General features: G+C 42.2%; 1 protein-coding gene across 4 annotated transcripts in view; it reads left to right on the top strand.

Annotated features, from left to right (window-relative positions):
- The window catches only part of HOMER2 (homer scaffold protein 2), a 58,895-nt gene that overhangs the window by 20,480 nt on the left and 15,641 nt on the right, over positions 1-22,774 (top strand). For all 4 annotated transcript variants that reach the window (XM_021537553.4, XM_021537554.4, XM_021537552.4 and 1 more), the window contains exons 2-3: positions 1,883-2,039; positions 17,175-17,306. In XM_021537553.4, coding sequence (XP_021393228.1) covers positions 1,883-2,039; positions 17,175-17,306 — 289 coding nt within the window. The remainder of the gene's footprint in view (positions 1-1,882; positions 2,040-17,174; positions 17,307-22,774) is intronic.

Genomic DNA, 22,774 nt, shown 5'->3' with positions numbered 1-22,774 from the left:
TTGCCTTCATTCTACTTTTATTATTTCCAGACTTACTTTAAATGCTTACTGTCCCTGCTGCAGAGCAGCCAGGCATAGTTTTAACAGTGTTTTCTGGTGTAGTATTAAAGTTGTTTGTGGAATAGGTTTATAAGGAGGAAAATTCCTAACATTTAGACTACAATATTAGGTCGCACTACCTTGGTTTTAGTAGAGTCAATTGAAAATACAGAACTGTAAAAGGCAAAAAAAATTCCAAAATTATTTTTCACTCAAGGAATGTATATTTCTTAAGAGAGTAAACAGCTTGGGAAAAATTTCCCCTCCCTGAATTTGTTATTGCGGAGAAACTCCATGACCTCTGTGGGTGTTACAATGCTAATCCTGTGTAATGGATAAGGAAAATATTTAAAATGTTATGGAAACCTGCCCCTTCTTTCCATCCAGCTGAGGATGGCATTGATATTGGCCCGTGAAATGAGAGCTGGGTTCAGCAAGTTACTGATAAGGGAGAACTGAAGCAAATGCTACTCTTTGACAGCTGTAATATGACAGTCCCATTGTCATTTCAATTTATTTCGAGTAAGTATTTTGTATGGTTCAGCACAGCTGTCTGTCCAGAAACCTGCAAGCCCCTGGAAAAATGTAGAACTTTGTGTAAGTCTTGCAAAGAGAAAACCAGTCTCATTTTCTCCCTCCTGAGGCCTTGCTGGGCTTTGCAAGTTCACTCCATCTTTCCTGAGCTAATTGTACTCTTAAATCACTTCATCTGTTTGATATTTGCAAATTTACTCCCTTTGATTAATTTAAATTTCTGGGTGGTAGCTCTGTTGTAGTACCATTGGTTTTGATCCTGTTGGAATTCTGTCAATTACCTGTTCGTGATGCAGTATTTTGTATGGGACAAGAATATATTGAGTGGTACACTTAATATAAAATATTATATAGTGTAGCTATTAAAAACCAAAAGTATGAAAATGAATTTAACAACTCAGTAGATCTTGCTTTGCAGTTCACTTCTACTGCTAAACTTGAATTAAAGGTGTGGTTGGTGGTGATTTTAGTTTTATGACATTTAAGAAAGGCTTAGTTCTGATCTTTAACCCTGATAATTTTGTAGGTATCACATTTGGTTCTTTTGGTCCTGAGTCTTCTCTGCTTTTCTGTGTGATTTGCTGGGTCACACATTGAAGGTAAAACAAAACCTCTCCATTGTGTGCACAGTCTTCTTGAGGAGTAGAAGGTTGGTGTTTAGGAACAGGACATCAGGGGTGCTAATCACCCACTGCGGGCTGAAAAGGCAATATCTGTATCAATGCTGGAGTTTGGTTCTGTTTCTTTTCCCCCTTCACTTCCCAGGTTGATTGACTGGTTTGCATCTAATGAAATTTTCATGCACATCCACAGAACAGTGGGATTCTGAGGAGAGAGATGAATATTTCAGTAATTATGCCATGCCTGTGTGTCCTTGGTGCACCCACAGATGAGCCCTGGCTGTAGGTAGCAGTTCACAGGAATGTCAGCAGGAGGAAGTCCAGCTGTGGGGGTTTGCTGCTTTTGGCAAAATATGTGGATAGGGAAAGAAAGAATGCATGTGAATGTCCTTTCCTGGAAATAAATATTTTGAGGAATAGATTGCTATTGAGGTAGTTTAGCATGGGGAGAAGAAAAGCCAGTCGTTTCTTGGGCTATGGCAGTAACTTCGGGGTGCTGAATGTCACTTAGTGATGCCAAGGAAAGGTGCTCAAGGCTGGGCAGTGTCACTGCTCTGTCTGTTCCTTTGGGGGATTGCCAGGTGCTCTCTGCCTTGTGCTTTCAGCGTGCCTGCTCAAGGCTGGGCTGCTGGGACATTTCACCTTCCGCAGACTCATGCATCCATTTCTCCTGTCCCTCCCTATTCCAGAGAACAGCCCATCTTCACCACCAGAGCCCATGTCTTCCAAATTGACCCCAGCACGAAGAAGAACTGGGTTCCTGCAAGCAAGCAGGCTGTAACTGTTTCCTACTTCTATGACAGCACCAGAAACAGCTATCGGATTATCAGTGTGGATGGAGCCAAGGTAGGAGCGGGTGCCCGGCGCGTGTCTGGGGGAGAGCTGTGCCACTGTCAGCCCTGGCTGAGCTCACACGGGGCTGCATTCAGATGTTAGCAATGCTCCATTTTTTATATCATCCATCAAGGAGACTTGTAGTGATCATTGGAAAAACATAGGGCACCCTAAAAGTGATTTTGCCCAGCTTAGTTGGTTTTATCTCTGATGAGTTTGATTTCATGATAAGCGAGCCGAGAACTTTCTGTCCAAATTGTCAGTAGCAGGGTATCTGAAACAGCCATTTATATCAGGGTAGATTAGACTGAGGCCTTTTGGTGATAAAAATGTTCTTTTTAAAAGGAACAAGGAGACAAATACATGCAGACTATAGGTTTTAATGTAAATTTCAGCTGCATTTTTGCTTTTGCGTGGCTGAACTATTTACAGTTTAGTACTTAATTTTCATAAACTTTTCCACTGGAGTTCATCAGCCTTAGGTGACAAGTTAGGCAAGAAGACTCTTCCCCCAACCTTTTTTGTTAATTTATTTTGCATTACCAGAGAGCGTGCTCATGTATTTGCTGTAAGAATCCAAATCAGTTGGTCTGAATAGGTTGCTCAGACAACTGTTTTTATTACAAACTACATTTATCCCTCTGATTAGTCCCTCCAAAGTCATTTGAAAGGTGACAACTTTGCCCTAGTAGAACTCTAGTATACCAATCAGAAGTGTAAATGAAAACATTTTGCTCATGTACGAAAATCATTGGTCATTTCTGTCAGAACACAAACCACAGGGTAACAAGATGAGTTTACAGCCTTTTTATCTGTGTTCCTGTTTGGATAAGGATGTTAAAACATCACTGTTCTAGGAGATAGAGATCACAGAAATCATCCCTTAATAAAGCTTTTCTATTTGTCATGCCTATTTCACTTACTTGTTTTTCCAAACATCTCCTGTGCTATATTTGGTTACATATTGGCTTATAAATCTGCCCTACTGCCTGCTTTAATTGATGGTAATGTTTCATTGACACCAGTACAGCATTAATATCTCCCCATCACGAAGCTGTTTGTGCCAGTGAGTTCATTCCCAGGAATGCTGCAGTTTGCAGCTGGCACACACAGCCCCTGGGACCTGCTGGGGGAAGCTGGGCCACCCCCAGATTTGCTTGTGCTGAGGCTGCTGCTGGTGGGCTGGTGGCTTTACAAGCCCAGGCAAGTGCAATTTCCAAGCCAAAACTGCTGCACTCACAGCAGTGGCTCGCTTGATTTGTGGGTGTGCATGCATGCATTAAGACTAATTAATGAAAACAAAGTAATTAGTGTATGTGGTGGGGGAGCTGCAGGGGCAGCGTATGGCCACAGCCAGAGGTCCTGCCCAGAACTGCAAAGTGTGTGCAGAGAACAGGCTGGGCACCGAAGCTTTGCTTTGTCACCTGCTCAGAAGACCCTCAGAAGGAACATGCCCCCCCATCCCCTGTTTTAATGTGTCCCAGAGGAAGGTGAGCTTGCCATGATTAGAATTCTCCCCTGGGGCTTCCCAAGCAAGAATCAATTGCTGGCCACATAAATTATTCTTCTTGTATTGAATCTTTGCTGATTAAGGGACAGGTCAAGAATAGATGCTACCTTCATTGCTCACCTCTGGAGAGTCCCGTGAGTACTAATTGGGGAAAAAACCCTGGTGTTTATGCCAAAAGAAGTTAAAAGTTGCATTTTCCCCTTCAAACAGCTATTGTTTAGTGTTTTGACCTACTTCTCCAGGCAGAAATGAAACTGGGTAGAACTGTAAAGAAGAATATAGATGGTTTCAGATGATGGTGTCCTGCTTTCTGTACTTCTCATTAGAATAGTCTTCTGTGTGTTGGGAAATGCCAGATGGATTAATGTGACAGCATCACTGTGGGCATAAGTTATGTCTGCTTTAAGGACAAAAAAGTTGAAACTCAAGTAAATGAGGGAATTTAGGTCTAGAAGGAAGGCAGCGATGTGCATCTCTTACAACTCTCCATCCTTGTCTGCCCTACAAAGGGGCTATTCTAATGGTTTATTTTAGACAAGCATCTATAATTCACATTGGTTTGCAGAGAAATTTCAGTTAAATCCAACTTGTATGAAGATGTTGGATTAATTTGGGGTTCTATTTTTTACCTTATGTTGACATTACATACTAATGATAAAAATATTTTGAAGTGATCAAGACTACAGGGTACTTCACTTACATATTGGTCATCACCTGGTTGCATAAGCTTGATTTTACTTGTAGCATGGAGCATGTCACCCTGGGCAGTGTGGAATTGCCAGTGTGTGGAGGAGCTGCTGTGGCAGAGCACGGGGCAGGCTGTGCAGTGTCACCCCGAGGAGTTCTTCCCTCCTGATGCAGCACTGGCCTGATGGGCTGTCATCCTGCAGGAGTGGCTTCCTCAGGCAGCTGCTGCTGTCCTCAAAGGTCCAGACCCTCTGCAGTGCCCTGTCCTTCAGTCCCATCCTCCTTCTCCCAGCAGGTGCAGCCTGTCCCTATCTCCTCCTTGTCCCCACACACCCGGGGTGCAGGGCAGAGGGGAGCAGGAGGATTTGGCAATGGGATTAAGGGAACTGCTGAGCCCACGTGTTTAAAGGCACCAATATTTATTGGTAACTCAGCTTGTGAGCCTGGCTGGCAGAGGAGCTGCCTGGCTCTGCTGCCCAGTTCAGTGCAACATTGCCCTTGGGGAGGATAGGAGAGTCTGGATGGTGAGAAAAATGGAATAGAAAGAGAGTAGGGTAAAGATAGGAAGCAGAGTGAAGTCTAGAGAGCTTAACTCTTCCCTTGCAGAGGAGTATTCAGGAGTCCAATATGCAGGCCAGCCAGGAGAGAGCATATGCCTGCAGGTGGCAGGTTTCTTTTGAATTCTCCCATCCCAATAACAAACCCATTAAAGTACCTGGGGAATGAAGCACTGTATAGAGGAAAGCTTAAATTCAGAACAGCTTGTACCACTTCAATTCCTCATGTTTGCAAAGCTAAAGACAGCAGCTCTTTAATTCCTGTGTCTTTCACAGAAAAACAGGTGCTGTGGACAGGAGCTTACAATTTATAGCAGAAGATTTCACAGATACCATATGAGAATGCTCTGCATGATCTTAACCAAGATGCCATGACCAAACAAGGGAATAGATTAGTATATCTTTTAATTGCCTTGTAATTGACTTGTATGTTGTTAAGCAAGTAATTTCATCATGTTTTAAGAAGTTTCTAGCTAGAGGCTAGCTGCAGCATAATGAATGCTGGAGGAAATGATACAGTAAAATGCAAGGGCACACACTGATTCAGAGTTAATGAGGCAGCCGAGAGACTTCACCATATGAAAGTGCCCAGTGTTGTGGACAAAAGTCAACCCTATTGAAAGAAGACAAAATATGGTGATGATGCAGGGAGAACGTGAGCTTGTAAGTGCCCAATTGCTGTGCAGTGTGTGGGGAAAGCCACACACAGGGCTCCTCATTAAAAGTGGCCTACATGGGCTTGCCTTTTGGAGGCAGAAAGGAAGTTTGACAGTATGAAAATTATGCAGACTGATAGCCTCCATCATCCTCAGCAATAATACATGATAGTACCCTGGTTGTTAGGTTTATTTTTTTTTAATAAACTGAAATTATGTGTTATCCAAACAGTCTATAGAGAAGAGGGAAAGGAATTTGAGATGGAAATATAATCCCTCAGAAACAAGCCTCTGCCCTCTTTTCAGATGTTCATGTTGTTTCTATAAAACTTGGGCTTGCAATAACATCATTTTTCTCTTTTGAGAAATGAGCTGTTAATAAGGAACATAAAGCTAGCTTAAAAATTAATAGCCAGCAATAAAGTGCATAGTGAGACATACTGAGCTGGCAGCAGCAAAGAAAAGTGACGCAGCAAGAGTCATCGCAGATGCCAGTCCCCAGTTGTCTCTGAGAGATGATTAAACAGATGACTAGAAAAAAATTAAAATCGGGCTTTACAAAGTGACTACATTGCAAGAGTAATTGTGGAAAACACATGATGAGGAAGTAAAGACTGTTTCAGAGGAAAAAACTAGTCAGCTGACACTCACTCCCAGTTACTAGTTCATTTAAGAGTTTATTACCTGATAATTACCTCGAATATTGGAGATCAGCAGCTAAGTTGGGCATAAGTGTGTGAAAGTATTGAAGGGAGAACCAGAAAAATTGCTGTGCTGGGAAAGTCAAATCAGCGGGTCTGTTTCTGAAGTAAATTGCAATTATATATGGCAATATGGGCCAAATTTTGCCAATCAGTATTCACGTAGTGTCCCCCAAAGTGAATACAGTACATTTTATGGTGTGATGGAGCTGTTTGATCAAGTGGCATCTATGCAGGGGACAGTGTGATTTACAAAGGACAACGAAGCTGGCAGGGACACAGCCCCAGCAGCCTGTGGCAGCAGATATTTAGGGAGGCAAGAAGGGCTGATATGTAAATCTGCCAATAGTTGATGTATTCCTGGCTTTCTCAGTTCCTGTCCCAGGGAACTAATTGCTACCTAATTTAATAGCTGCCCACCTCTTTGTAACCACACTTTTCTTGTCACGACTGGAGGCAGGTGTCCTCAGCACACAAAGAGGAAATTGAGTTCTTCCAGTGATGTGTTCAGAGGCTCAAAACAGATCTTTTTCTTTGCCCATGGAAAAGGAATTATTTTAAGGCAGAGTTGTTAAAAATATCCTAGAGTGTTTTGCCAAAAGGTGACTCTTAGATTTCAGAATCATTTCTTTGAAAGGAAAACAATTACAGGGTATGGTACCACAGATGAAATTCTTTTATCTGACTAGATATTTTCATTCTTTTTTTTCTTCCGTTGACGTAAATTCAGCCATTAAACCAATAGCAACTCCTTCACAGGAAAAAACCTACCAAGTAATTTATATATTACAAAATTTTTGGCACTGAATTGTAAAAGGCTTCTGGCAGTGTGCACTTCACCAGGGGTCTGCGTTGGTGTGGCAGCATTTAACTCTGACTCTGGGACCTCATGGGTATGATTTGTGATAATGTGTGGCAGCAGCAATCAAAATATTGGCTTCTCACTTGGCATTCAGAGTGTCAGTGTGTGTTCACCAGACTCGTACATGATGAATTTAGTGCAGTGATATAGGGTGTTTTTTTTTTTTTTTAATAGCTACCTTTTCTTAAATACCTATGTTTTTTAATGACCTGATTTTTCAGGTTTAATACTTTTGTAGTGGAACTACAGAGGATGTTTTACAGCCTTGGGTAGCCAAAGACAAAGGGATGTAAAAGTAAATGAAAAGTGACCTTGCAAAGTGATGTATTGGCTTTTCTTTTAATGTTTATAGATAAATCCTAAAATGCTATGATTTTGAAAGGTGTGGGTGAGGGTATTTGTGTGTGTTTTGTCAAAAGGAGGGAGATTCTTTGATTCCTAGTTTTTCCTGCCCTAGTTTTATTTGTGGCCCTTGCTTGCCAGGAGTGCTGTGTGCTGTAGCCCAGAGGAGTGTGGTGCTGCTGGAGTCCCAGCCAGCTGCCCTTTGCCTGCTCAAATGCCAAGAGGTCCCACTCCTCACCCTGAAAATTATTTTGCTGACTGCAGCGCTGGCAGGACTATGATTTCCAGAGAGTCCCTGCTAGTAAAATCTGATTAAAATAAAATATTTTTTATTCCATCTTCTCAAAGATTTTTTTTTTCCACCAACAGATAACTGAGACAGAGATTTCTTTTGTTTTTTCTAAAACTTCTGCCATGCTGGTTTCACCCTCCAGTTTCTTCCAGGCTGGGTGGGAAATCTTTTCTGGTGGTCCCAGAAAGTGTGCCAGCCATAAAACAAGGATTGGAGAGGGGGAGGAGTATGGGCTCAGTATTACTTAAATGTGTGACACTGAGAGCCAACATGGAAAGGACCTTTCATCCCAAGGCAGCATGTGACACTCTGGTGACCTTTCCTCAAAAGGCAGCATGTGACATTGCTTAAGGGTGGCACTGCATTAGGGCAAACCAGTGCAAAGGAGTCCAGGTTTTGACCTCTGAAGGTCTGATTTCACTGATCCAGTATTTGTGCCTTCTTGTCCATATGTTGTAAAAGAAGATTTCCAATGCTGGCCTGGCTGATTAATACAAAAATTTGAGCATATTGGATGACCTTCATCCCCTCTTTTTTGTAGTGTGTTATTTCATGTACTATTGGGCTAATTTCAAGGTGAATTTAGGCACTGTAGATGATATCAGAGTCAACAGATGGAACTAATTAATGCCCTATATAAAAATTATACTCAAAATATGGTATATAAAATGAAATTTTAGTGCATAGTCTTCCAGTGTGCATGTTACAATAAACATCTCATTGCTTTTATGCTACTGAGAAGAATATTAAGTAAAAACATTAGTTGTGGGTTTATGATTCCTATATACATTATGTAATCACAATCATAAAATATCCTGTGTTAGAAAGGATCCACAAGACTCATCAATTTCAACTCTTGGCTCTGCACAGGACCACCCCAATAGGTAATAGAATATATAAGAATAGGATAGGTAAATTCTACTGAGACAGAACAACTGCAATAGTATCAGTGTGTATACTGTTAATCCAAACTAAAGCCTTTGAAATAATTTGGTGTGATTTCATGAGTCTCACCAGGTGTGTTTTGTACTTTTCCTGGTTCAGATTTCCCAGGCCTTGCTGGAGAATGATGCTCTTCTGCTGGAGACATGTTCTGATACCAGTAGTGCTAAACAAAAGGCTTTGTAAAAGATGCTTGAGGAATCTCAAGCTGCTTTTTGTGGTGCCTTTTGGTCATGTTGTTCTGTAACTAATGAATCTAGATCAATCTGCTCTCTGAGAAGCAGCTGCTCCTTTTGTGAAGACATTCTCCTTCTTTTTGTACAGTGATCACACTGAGAGCAGAACATCTTTCCTGGCCTGAGGCAAAGCCCACCAGCCTAACTGCACTGGAACTGTCTTTCACTCAGAGACAGTGAAACAACTTGCAGTGAATAATTAATATTTTTAATAACTATTTTCTGATTTCATTTAAAGATGTTAGAGTTGTGGCAATGCAACTTCCAGGGTTTTTTTTTGCCTCAGTTGGGATGATTCAGAGAGAACTCTCAGTTTAAGGAGAAATTGCCATCAGTGGGTGATGCTGATGCCTCCTGGGCAGGGGTGGCTTCTCTGGGGCAGGCTGGGGCCAAGGCAGCAGGGTCTGCATGGGGTGTGGGGTGTGCCCCAAGTGTCCTGCTCCACAGGGTCCTGTGGAATACCAAAGACAAATGGGAACGTTGGGGAAGCTGGAGGAGGACAGACTCAGGAAGGAAAGGAAATGGACATTTTAACATGAGGGTCAGTATCTGGTGTGAGCACACCGAGGTGTGTGCTGGATCCTTCTGCTTCATAGACCATGACTTCATATCCTTCTCAAAGACGTCTTTTAAGGAAAACAACAGTTCTGATGATCTGAAAATATTTGTGGTGTCTGTGCTAGGGGTGTACTTGGCTTGATTAAAGCCGCTTGAGTTTTGGTTTCTCTCTGAACATTCAAACTTGGGAACATTTTCTTTGTAATTTGGTGAGGGAGAGATACAGCAGAAAGGAGAAGCAGAGCTGTCAGCCAAGCATGAACCTATTTACTTGTTTGCTTAAGGTGATATCAAGCATTCAGAAATTCAGGCTGAGGGGAGGTGCAGGGTTTAATAACTGGGAACAAAGGACATTGCCTGGAGTTGAGTCTGCAGGAGAATTGTCCAACAGTTGCTAAGACAGGTTTGGATAGCTAGAGCTGGTTATATAGGGTACACTTGTGTGAACAGGTCTTTGAGTATTCAGAGTATGAGAAAAAATGGTTAGGGCTTAGCTGCAATAGGAATTTCAGAACTAGTAATACTGGTGGAGATGAGCCAAGAATAGAAGGAAAAGTTAAAAATGTTTGCACAAAAAAAGGACCTAGAACTCCAGATGAAAAAGTGAGCTTGGCAAAAGCTGAGGAAGGAAGCAAAGTAATACCAGACAATTTGGTGGTCACTGGAGATTGAATCAACCAGAAATCATTATCATCTCCTGAGGTTATGTTCTGGTTTAGAAAAAAATTAAAGTCCAGAGTTGTAGAACTCATACCACTTAAACATTTCTATATTAATCTCTTTCCAAGTTATTAACTTTGAAATGTGAAAAATTCTCAGTTCATTTCCTGGATTATTTCTGGAAGTAAATCCTTCAGAAGCCGGTTAGTAAGCTTAGGAGAAAACACACCAGAGTGCTGTCAACAGCTGTATCCTTGACAGAAGAGCTGAAGCACATCTGCCACTGTTTGTTCCTATCTGGCTCATTTTTCTGCTTGCTGTGTGTGTTGTGTGTGTGTCACTGGCTCTGGAAAGACCACACACAGCTGAATCCAGGAGATTGCAAAGACCTTTCCAGAAATGAAATTTGTTACTCACTAACAAGAAAAGATGCAAATCCATGCTAAGGATCTCTTGCTGCACCATTTACCAGCAAGTAGGGAAACTTTGGTCTGGGTAGATTTCTGCTTTTAAAACCCTCTGTAAAATTACTCAGAAAACCTGTGCCAAAAATAGTGTTTCAGTACCTGGCCCACTCAAGAGTGGTTTCTGCTCACCAGACTCAAGTGTTATATGAAGGACCTGAACATGCCAAGAGGTCTTTGAGGCCATGTGATGTCTTTGTAAAGAAACCTGGGCATCTTGATACCTCCTAAGAATAATGTACTGTCCATCATGGCCATTGCTCATGCCAAGGAACAGCTTTTCCAGATTTTGAAGAGGAACTAAACTATCCTATTGCTGACCACTCCCAGGGTGTGTAGGTTGTTAAAGAGCAGAGGAGTCTTTAATGATGCTGTGTGGTTGTGCCATTTCTGCCTTTCAGAAGAGACCTTCAGGCTTAAGTGAGGCTGTTGTCATAAACTTGAAAAATGCAGGAAATGATCAGTGCTTAAATAATTAACTTAGGGATGTGGTTATACTGCGCACAAAGATTATATGCTTTTATTAAATCTTCCAAAATGTAAATATGACATGTCTATGGGAAGTTTTATGATTTTTTATAATTGTAGTCAAAGCAGCCTTCTCCCTCACCCCTATATTAGTTACTAGGAAAAAAAAAAAAAAACAGTCTCCACTGTATCCTTCTCCCTTTTTCTGATAAGTTAGGAATCTTATTTCTCATATGAAAATAATATGCAAGCATCTTGCTTTATATATTTTGTAAATTGTTGCATGAAATTCCTGGGTAACAGTTTGTTCCAGAGAGTTTCAAAACCCTTGCTGTAGATTTTCTTCATGAAACAGCTGCTGGTGCTTTGAATCCTGTGGGTGGGTGGATGTGTGTGCTGTGCCTAAAAGGAAAAAAAATTCTAGTCAGATGTCAAAGCAAAAATAGGAGATTTTAGAGATTTAGACTGGATGGAGGAGGTGGGAAGCCAACTCTGCAGAGATGTTAATTACCTTGGGAAGAAAAAGAGAGCAATGGAGTAGGTGTAGCAGGAGATTTACTTAATAGAATTCACACAATCATGAACCCACTTTTGTTGCATTTAGACAGGTTCTTAGTGAGGGCTTTGCAACAGAGGTATTTTGTCAGAGGAAAAACAGTTATTAGTCTTTTTATTGGGGGGGGCTATTTTTACATCTCTGTTTATGAATAAGGACAAGAATTGTATGGGATTTTTTTTTTTTATTTGTTGGGTTGTGAGGTTAAAAATGAACCTCATAATTCATGGAATTATCCTGGGGATGCAAGGCAGTTTAAGAGAAAAAAAGCACTATGTGCAACTGTGGAAATGGCCTTTTTCCCCATAAAACAAGCAGCAGCAGCACATGAGAGGCTTTGCCCATACAAGGAGTCTCCTCTCTGCAGAGGGAGCTCAGGGTGGGAGGCAAATGCCAAGGGCTGCAGCAAGTCCTGTGTGTCTTGCAGGATGTCCTGGGCTCTCCCTCTTTGCAGGAACTTTTGTGGTTCCTCCTCCACCTCCAGCAGGAACATCTGGTGTGGCAGTGGAAGATTTTGGAGTCCAGTGATGGGTGAAATAGCTGCAGTCCTGTGTAGAACAGAAATAGCTGCTGTCCTGGGTAACTGTGTGGAACAGAAATTCTTGAAAAGCAGCAGCAGGCCAGGCTCCCTGCAGTGTAGGGTGAGGGAAGGGCACCCAGAGCAGGAGCCTGGTGGTGGCTGCTGCCAGCTGTGGCTGTGCTGGGCTCAGCTCCCCTCCTGCACCCGTGGCCCAGTGGAGCAGGAGGAAGAACAAAGTGGAGAAACTCAGTGCTCTTAATGTAATTTACAGTGCTCCCAGTCTGGCTACTCCATCCCTCAGCCCGTCCCAGAAAAGTGCCATGTAGGTGTCAGGTGCAGCAGATAAAGCAAAGCTACGAGTGCCATTGTTGTTTTTGGTTTTGTGTGTCTGTTCTTCCCTGGCTTTACTCAGCTTGGTGGTCTCATCAAGGGACTCTATTTTCTCCCTTTATTACCACGGTCTTGATCAACAATGTGTGCATGCACTGGCTTTCTAGGACTAGAAATGAGAAGTTTATCACCAGTGACATCCTAGTGAAAAGTGTTACATTCTGTCTACAGGCAGAGGTGGGAAGTATGGTAGATAGTGTAAAGGATAATACAGATCATGGAAATGTAGGTGGGCTAATTCCACAGAAGTGTTGCTGAATATTTGGGATAAAGGAAGAATTTGTCAGTAAATCCACCTCTGACTCCTCATCTTCACATCCTGTGTCACAAGCCCTTCTGATTCATGTTGACTTGATGAGCTGGAAGAACCTGCTGAGCCTGTGATAGCTATGGCCAGAGGATTAGCAGCTTCTTTCTTTCTGCAATTCTGTTTTTAGACTGGGATACATCTTTACTGAAGATTAGCAGCCTGGTGGGTTGAGGAAATTAAATTTCACAAGGGCTGCAAACTGGAAGCACATATTCAGAGGTGTGAAAATGAAATGGGGAGGTTTTAGTATAGTCTTAAAGAGCGGATCTTATGGCTTGGAGCCTTGGGGCTTTTCTGGAGGTGTGGTTATTACAGAGTAACAGGTGATGTGACTTCAAAGGGGAAATTCCAGAATAATTCCTAATCTGGCACTCTTGTCCTAGAATAAGATGTCCTTTTCTGATTTAATTTAACTTTTGTTGATTTCGTTTGAAAATATATGTTGGCCAATATATTGATTGCAGAGAAGCTGGTGGCAGGGCTGGCTGACATGGCTCATCAGCCCTTGGGTGTGTGTCCTGGCAGATTCCTGCTGTGTGTTCATCCTCCTCCTCGGGGCAGTGCTGTTCACGGTTGTGGTACAGGCTCTGCAGGATCCCCTTCAGATTCTGCAAGTGTCCCCCTGAAAGAAGCAGCAGCTGCATTTGTGGGCTCTGCTCATACATTATGAGCAGCAGGAGATGCCAGCAGGTTTTTCTCCTTCTACTCACTCCGGTCGTCTTGTGACCTCTTCCTTCTTGATTTATTTGGCAGTTTCTCTCCGTGGCAAGGCAGCAGGATGGGTGTGTTCCAGCCCATGGATGTTCTGCTCTACACCAGCCTATTTGCATTCACTTTTATCTGATGCATGTACCCAGTGCCTTCCTAAATGTCTGGAGTCATTTCTGGGTGAGGTAGTGCTACCTTGTGCTGTGAACATGCTTCTGTGTCATCTCCAGATAAAAATTTAGATCTCAGGTTTGATTTTCTCCCAAAGGAAGTGAAATTAGCACGAGATCTTGCTTGGCTCATGCAGGTGTATGGGGAATGTTTGCCATCTGGTACATTTGCATGTAGGTGAGCGCAAAGGCAGATTTTGAAAAAAAAATATGTAGACAACTGAGTATGATGAATGGGTTTATTATTCTGTAAGGTGCTTATTATATTATGCTTCTCTTTCTCTTTAGGGAGAACTCTTTAACTACTTCAGGGATTGATTGCATTTGATTAGAGAGTAGTTTGTCTTCTGAATCCATTATCCTGGATGAAAGTCCACAAGTTTATTCTATTTTATGGAGCAGCTGGAATTTCACTGTGTGTATATTATACAAATGAGGACCAAATGCAAAGTATTTCATAAGGTCTTATTTGAATTGATGAGTGGCCTTTTCTTATAGAATTATCATGCTGGATTGCAGGTAGGGATGGAAAAGAGCCTGGTGGCTCATCCTGCCTGCAGCAAAATAGTTCCCTTTTACTTCTCTCCTTTTGCAATTTGAAAATTCTGGCTCATACTTTCACAAAAAAAAAAAAAAAAAAAATCCCAGTTTATTTGACCTTTCCCTTTATGGTGGGCACAAATGCTTCCCCCTGCCTCCTGCCCCAGCTGAGACCATCTGCCCAGAGGATGGAGGAGTGGTGGGGGGCACTCTCCTCCTGGTCCCAAAGAGCCGATTTGGGACTTGTCCCAAAATCAGGAGTGGGGACAAGCTGGGTTACCTGGCAGGAGCACCTGCAAGCCTCAGTGTTCATTGTTCTTTGAAATCACAGCATCCTTTCTTTCTCCTAAACACGGCCAAGGTGGTTGTTCCCTTGCCAGAGGAGTGTCACTGCTCTGAAGTGGTGGCCAGAGCTGGGGAAGTGAATGTACAGATGGGGTGAGGATGGGCAGGGAGAGGGGTGAATTAGTGTGATGTACCCACAGCATCCATCTCCTCTGAACTCACAGAAACATGAGCTCTGATTTAATCTCCTAAGCTTCTACTTAGGTTTTCACTTCTCTGTAGGAATGCAGCATTTCTGGAGTGCCTGACAGAGGAGGATTTAAAAGGAAAGGTAGAGACACTAATAGCAGCTTATTATAAATTTAACAGATGAACTGTCAGTTTCTCAGAGGTGTGTGCTCACCACAACCTTTCCTTGGATTCTCCACTGGCCATAGAAAAAAAAATAACTTCTGAGGTGCTCAGCTAATGTAGTGCATTTCATTGCTCTATAAGGAGTTCTTTGGTTTACAGCTTGCAGCCTTCATTATTCCTTTTACCACGTCTCATATATTGAACTGTGTTGTAAAAGATAACTTTAGTGTGCTTTTTTAATATGTTTATATTTTCTCAATGATTATTTTAGGAGGTATGGAGGAATTTTATTCTTCTCAGGGTCAGCTGTCAGTGAATGAAATTTTTGCCTTTTAATCAAACTGGTCACTTTATTCTTTTTTTTTTCCCCAAGATGTCTAATTTGATAGGCATAGCAGGACTGAAATAATACTTTCTCTGACTTGAAATTTATGGGAATTTTATAGTTTTTAAAATAAATTCTATAACTTGAGAAGCTAGACATTTATAAGTGGTTCATCTGTCTGATGCAAGATTTTTCTTAAAGTATAAATATACATATAGCACTTTCTTTAAAGTTTCTTGAAAGCATCCTGAATTTTGGGGTTGGTGGTAGCTTTTCTTCCTGTTCTTTCGACTCTCCATGCAATCCTTGTATTATCACAGTCCCTTTGCATTGTCAAACCCCTACATAAAATCTCTGACTTTCTTTTAATTTACAGTACTGAAATGGCATTTAGATTTTATGTTGGCTGTTCCTGTGGCACGACGTAGCTGTAGGAGAACACATCTGTGCAGCTGTGCTCATACCTCTGCCTGTGCACCGGCCACTCAGGGAAGTGTTGACCCTGAAAACTGATCACAGAGTGGTTTAGGTTGGAAGGGACCCCAAAGACCCTCCAGCTCCAGCCCCCTGCTGTGGGCAGGGACACCTTCCACCAGACCAGGTTGCTCAGAGCCCCATCCAACCTGGCCTTGGGCACTGCAGGGATGGAGCAGCCACGTCTGTGTTGCCTGCAGAGGGTGTTGATGCTGACATGTGCTGGTGGTAGGGTCACCTCTCCCCTTTCTTGCCCTGTTTGTTCCCATGCAAAGAACAGTTTCAGGGGTACCACTCACCTGGCTCCCCTCTCTCTTGATCCTTCTGGTAGAACTTCCAGTGGTGGGGAATGGCAGAAAATCATAGGTTTGTTTGAAAGTGATAATGCAAAAGGAGGGAAGTAAGTTGAGTAATTTCTAAGAAAGCAAATGGAAGTGTCAGCACAGTGGTCCAAAGTCAGGGAGGGGATGGAAGCAAGTAAGGATCTTCCTCTGGTAAATTTAATTCACACTTTTTGCTAAACGTAAATGATAGCCTAGGAAAAAACTGCTTGGAATACATAGTAAATGATGTTGCCAGGATACTTCCTGATCATGTTAATTAAACTGTCCCACAGATTGGGCTTAATTACTGCATAATTTGCATTTTGGAAATGATGGTATGAATTACTAAAGAAAGCTCTTGTTCTGCTAGCAGAAAGAACATTGTACATGAATTAATTTCCAGGGGAAGAAGTCGCTAGACTAATATAATGATGTATCTTGAAAATAAAGTTTTTTGATAATGAACTGACATATACCTCATTCCTCTTAGCAAGATTACATTTTGTATTTGCTCCACTAAGTTCCTCAGAGACTTCATCCACCAGCCTTCTTCTTGTTGGCTATTTAATTACAAGCATCACTGATGTTTTCAGGATTGCTGGTGATGAAGCAGATACTAGTTAAAATATATTTGTTCCAAGGCCCAGATTTGATACTGCATATGCATTGCTGGTGATGCATTTCACCACCCTCCCAAGTTAAACTCCCTGTTAAGCTGTCAGCTTCTCCTTGTCTTGTTTTTTATTTTCTGGCTTTGTTTGAAACTTCTGATATGTCTCTGGTATCCTACATGTGGGGGCCTGAGGACAAATGGAAATATGCAGAAATATCTCTCTGCCCTTCAGGTCTGAGTTCAGGTGTTACTGGTGGTGCCCTGCTTGGAGGCCTCAAGGAGGTGCCTGTTGGGGCAGTGGCTGTAGGGCTTCCTAATGTAAAAAAAAAAAAGGATTTTGCATCTGCATTTCTGCCAGGGTAGTTTTGTGCCTCCTGACCCTGCTTTGAGTTCAGTGACATTCCTGCAGCCACGTTTAACTGCAGGGCTGTGATGGTACTTTGAAAAACAAGACAAAGCATCAGAACTCCTGCAAGAATTAAGACAAGAAAACAACTGTTTACTTTGGAAAAAAAAATCTTCTGAACACAGCAATTTCCCAATTTAGCCTGCTAATTGCTTTGGATGATACCGTTGCTAGGATATGCATTTCCGATGTGACTTGCACGTTTTAATTCTTTTTTTTTTTCTCTGTTTGTGACCAGGTGATCATAAACAGCACCATCACCCCCAACATGACCTTCACTAAAACGTCGCAGAAGTTTGGGCAGTGGGCAGACAGCAGAGCCAACACCGTCTTTGGGCTGGGCTTCCCCTCTGAGCAGCAGCTGACAAAGGTACTGGGGCTGCAAAGGCTTCTTGGTACTGCAGTGGCACATCAACCTGTGTGTTACTGCAGGTCCTGCTCAGCATGGCAGGTCCTCATCTCTGGAGCTACCAGAATTGCCATCTCTGGAGTTTCCAGAATTGCCATCTCTGGAGTTACCAGAACTGCCATTTCTGGAGCTACCAGAACTGCCATCTCTGGAGCTACCAGAATTGCCATCTCTGGATTGCCATCTCTGGAGCTACCAGAATTGCCATCTCTGGAGTTTCCAGAATTGCCATCTCTGGAGTTACCACTGCCTGTGGGTGTCAGTGAGTGCTGCTGCTGGCAAGCGATGAGTAGCCAAGGACAGCTTGCTGACAGAACTGCCTCTGCATTAGCACCAAACCCCTCGTCCTGAGTTTGGTATTATGAAACACTTCCCTGGATTAGGCACTGGATGCATTAGCAGGCTTGTAAAGGCTAGAGCAGCCTCTTGTTCTGAATAATCAGCACCTGAAAATACTCCTCTGTCATTGAAGTAGTGGTCTTGACAAGTGCTTATCAAGCAGCTGAGGTGATTGTTTGTTCATGAGGTAAAAAGCCCCACTTACCTCACACATACTTGACTCCTGAGGCATTGGCTGCTTGGCACTGGGCTTCATAAGTGACCTCAGCAGCGTGTCCTTGGGCATGCCACACTGCTCAGGTTGCTGTGCTCTCCTGTGCTTTAATAAGAAAAGGGTCAGGAGAAGAAGGTGTTTCTTGTGGTGTCTAAAGCAGCAAAGGCAGAGCACTGCACTGGAAGTACTTCCCTATCAAGCAAGTAGTTAAAAGAATTTATTTTAGAAAGTCTGTCTTAATAAGTTTTTGCAATTTCTAGAGAATTGCATTTTTGCAAGTGTTTCTTAAAAGTTATTTTACTTTTCATGTGTTAAATTATTTTTGGACTTGGGATGCCCATAAAAGTGCCACGGCATTAGTCTGTTCTTTGGGGACAATAAAGGCAAAGCTTTTTTAAAAATGAGTTGTTGGAGATGGTTATGTTTTATGATGCTTACTCAGGTGTACAGGACTGCTCATTTCACCTGTGCATTTCCTTCACTCCTAGGGCAAAGAGGTGTTCATAGTAGCTAATAAAATAAGTGGAAATAGAGGAGGATTAAAACAGACCTAAGGGAATAATTATTTTTGAGTAACTGATAAGCATGATATAATGTAACCTTTGAACACTGAATGGGAGAATTTGCACCTCTGGGTAGTAGTTTTTAATCCTGGATTACTGAAATTACACCTCTGTAACATGATACGAGACCCCACGGTGCCTCAGTGGCAGACTGGGGCCAAACCTGCACCATGTCTCACATGGAGCAGCTGCTGCTGGGTCTGGCTCAGAAGAAGAGAAGTAAATAATAAAATAAGGCCCTGGGTTCACTGCAATGAGGCAGGAGGTACATTTGGAGGACCTTGCACTCTAATCAGAGAAATTTTACCATGTTCTGCAGACCTTATCAAACACATACTCAGAAGAAATGCATTGCTGGTATCAGCTCAGTGCTCACGTGGCCAGTCTAGAGCCAGTGTGAATAACGTGGGTACAGGGACACCAGCCCAGCTGTGTTTCTTCCCAGGTCACTCTGTACATTTGTTTGCACTGCCCAAAATACAACCTTCTACCTGCATGAAAGGCTTTCCAAATCAGCCAAAAGACTTTTTCTGGTCAGAATATTGAAAGGGAGCTTAAGGGTGACACTTCTAAAAATTGCTTGAGATGATTAAAAAAAAAACACACCAAAACTCTGACAGTTATCTAGCTGAAAAATACAAGAAAATCTAGTTCATTACCATCATGCAAAGCAATGGGACAAAGATACTCCTTTATTGTCTGTACTTCTCAGTTTAATTATTGAGCCATTAGTAAGAAAGATCAGAGTTGAGAGTGAGATTACAGCTATATAAGTGTACTGGGAATAGTAAAATCAAGTTTCATTTTATATTAATATCATTATACTCTTATAAAAGATATAAATTAAAGCTTGCCTATTTTACGGGAAATAATTGAAGTGCTTAGTCAGGAATTGGAAGGGCACACTAAAACTCCCCTAAACCAGAGATCAATAGCCCTGGCTTAAAATAAATATAAATAAATAAAGCTGAAAAATGTCCATTGAAAGCAATGTAAAATAATGAGGCAGGAGAAGAGGTTAGCATGCCTAAAAATGCCTGCATTTTTAAGTATATTGGTTGGCCTAATAAAAGATATTGCCTCATTCTAATGCTTTGCTTCTCTTGAGATACTTAAAGCATTAATCCATACCTGTAGGGAAAAGCAGTTCAAATTAAACATGAGCCATTAATGAAAACTGCATTCTGTGACCCAGTAACCTAATTACCATTCACATTGATTGGGAGAATCCCAGGGCTTAAAGCTGATGTCCTACTCAGGGTCCTTTTCCCCTTCTGCAGGACTCGCTAACCCTCCTTTCCTCCTTCCCACCCTGTGCATTGTTCAAACCCTGCTGCAGCAGGAACCCCAGGGAGTGACAGCGAGTGTGGGTGGGCAGGCAGGGCTGGTGCTGCACAGGTGCTGCTGAATTTTGCACACCAAGTGGTTAAGGAAGATTCCTGCTGCTGTTCAGGGTGCTTTGAGGCAGCCGTGCTATATATGAGGAGCTGCAGGTAGTCAAGGGCACAGGGACAAAGATTTATATGGGTGAGAGACCCAGTAAAGCCAGACTTTGCACATCATAAAGCAGCTGCCTCTGGCCCCTGGGAAGCCCTGGACTTTATTTCTCTGCACTCCTGCACATTTTGTGTGCCAGGCACTGCATTGCAGGGCAGCAGGCTCGGGGCATTCTGCCCCAGCACACAGCACAGCCACTGGTCCAGCTGGCATCAGAGCTGGACACGCCCTGGCTGGGATAAAGGAAATTACTGGGCACTTTTGGGGTAAATAGTCTTGTTGGGAGCCCCTCTGCCCCGTGCTCGCCCCAGGAAAAGCCCGTGTGTGTTGTGGGTCAGGCACAGCCGTGCTCCCCGGGGCTGTCACATCACCCAGCCTCCTGCAAACCGAGAGGGAGATGAAATATTTATGAGCCTGCTTTGGGTGGGAGCAGCTGTTTCATCCAATACTGGCACAATTTGTCAGTAGGAGACATAAAATATAATGCCAGACCAGGAGCTTAAAATTTATGCATACACAATCATGCTTTTTAATGTATAAAATGCTAAGGAGGTCTATTTGAATATACATATATATATATATATTTATATATTTCTTCTGGTGACAAACTCACTGTGGATTTGAACAGCCTTTAAATAATTTGTGCAATGCACAGAAGCATCCTCAAGTCCCCATTAAATTTCACTGGCCAAGACTCCTAATCAAGCAGTACTCGTGGCTGCAGCTGCCTGACCAAAAGGCTTCACAAGTGTTGGGAGCAGCAAATCTTCTCTGTGTTGCAGCTTAGTCACACAGATTCCTGGGGCGTGGGAAGGCACATCCTATAATCCATGATGGACTGTTGGGGTGATATTCAGTTGCCATCTCTCCTGCTCCAGTTTTTGTGGGGTTTTTTGTTGATTTTGGTGACTTTGCCAGAGGGCAAGCAATGGACCTAAGGAGGAGAAACATTATGAATTCTGTAGTAGTTGGGTTTGGGTATTTAGATTTTCTTCGCTCCTTGAGACCACACCAAATTTTAATTTACTCAACACACTTTTTATTAGGAATTTGACTTTCATTAAGTACTCCCTTTTGTTCTAATGGTTTGATGGCTCAAAGTCAGCTTAGACCTTGGAGGTGGGGCATGATTTTGTGGTACCAATTATTTGTCAATTATTTGTGTTTGGGGCAGAAGCAGTTGGTTACTAGAGAGAAATCTGATTTCTCATGGTGATTTGGCCCTGTGGCTGTACCATACTGTCAGACAGCCTCGAGTTTTGGGTGGCTCCAGAGCCTCCTGCTCTGCTCCCTTGCAATGGGTGTTGCAGTGCTGCAGAGCTGGGGCTGGCACTGCCCCTCTCAGAACAGCAATCACTTTCTAAATGCAAATGTGTTTAATATATGTGTTGGTGACCTAGAGACATGACTGATCTCGTTTATGCAATGAGGTCATTATTGGGTTAGTATTGAAGATTAGTGTTGCTCAATCATATGCAATTTTTTATTATGGAAATGTGGAAAAATGTCCTTTTCTTCCCAGCTCACATAATTTTTCACAGCAGTCTCCTGTGTGCTTTACAAAGATAGCTGCAAAATAAAATTTGATAGATCACTTCCAATTCTTTTTGTCTGCTCATATTTCGTATCGTCCATGAAGAACCCTCATAAATTTTTCATACATAAGATGAAGAGATTTATTGTAAAAGAGAAAGATTTATTATAAAAGACAGACTCAAAACAGCCTTACACTATCCGCAAGAAACACAAATGTAGAACTTACAGTTGATATAATATTTTAGAAATAATCAGCTGGTTATCGCTGCTCTGTCACAGCAGGAGGGATGCTTTGTGTAAAGTTGGAGTTAAATCACTAAAGGCACAAATGTAATGTGGTTGTTGCTAACGATCTGTGGAGTGCTGGAGAGGTAATGAAGCCAAGTGGTGCAATGACATCCCATGGCAGTGCTGCATCCCAGGGCACTGCCGTGCCTGCGCCGTGTCAGCTGGAGCCCAGAGCTCCATCCCCGTCCACCAGCACCCAGAGCATCACTCACCTCCCAGAATGTTCCCATCCCTGGGGTTTAACTGTGATGTGTGTGTGTGTTTGTTGGGAATTGCCATTTGTGTGCGCTACACGTGTAAATCCAGATTGCTTTTAGACCAAATGGAGAAAATTTGTTTAATCGGTCTCTACAGTCCAAATTTTACTGAGAGAGCGTGCTAAATACCTGCTGTAAATTAGAAGGCAAGATTGCTAAGTGAATAATGATTCTTTCTATTCTTCAGCCGTAAATTTGGATGGTTTTTTCATGCTTTTATTTACAATTTTTTCATAAGTGTTCTGAATTATCCAAGGATATAATGGCAATCCTTTTGTCACAAACTGTGCAATAAATATACCTGTTTATATTTTTATTTCTAAAATGGCTTGCCTTTCTAGCATTTCAAGTTTTTCAAAATACAGGCAAGCAGGACCTAGCAGTTTTAGCTGAAAGATAAAGTTACCTGTTCTTATAGTGGATACATCATAATCTAAAAAATATATTATGTATTATACCTTTTTTTCCATCTTTGTAATCCTCCTCAAAAATTTTAAACACTGCTTAAAGTGTTTGAAGCCCTGCAACCCTGACTGGCTGTGATAACACTTGTATTCCAAAAATGCCAGGCTGGCTTTGGAGCAGATGTCCTACAGCAACTCACAGAGGTTGGGATTGTTGCCTTCCATCTTCATCTTTCCTTTCCCTCACCTCTCCCAATTTGATATATCCCTCTTACAGGAAGAACTCCAGCCTTTATCTGAAGTCTTCTACCTTTATTTTTGAAAGTAATAA

This window comes from Lonchura striata, chromosome 10, assembly GCF_050655825.1.
Source record: "Lonchura striata isolate lonStrDom1 chromosome 10, ASM5065582v1, whole genome shotgun sequence".
Taxonomy (NCBI): Eukaryota; Metazoa; Chordata; class Aves; order Passeriformes; family Estrildidae; genus Lonchura; species Lonchura striata.
This window is presented reverse-complemented; position numbering and strand designations above follow the sequence as displayed.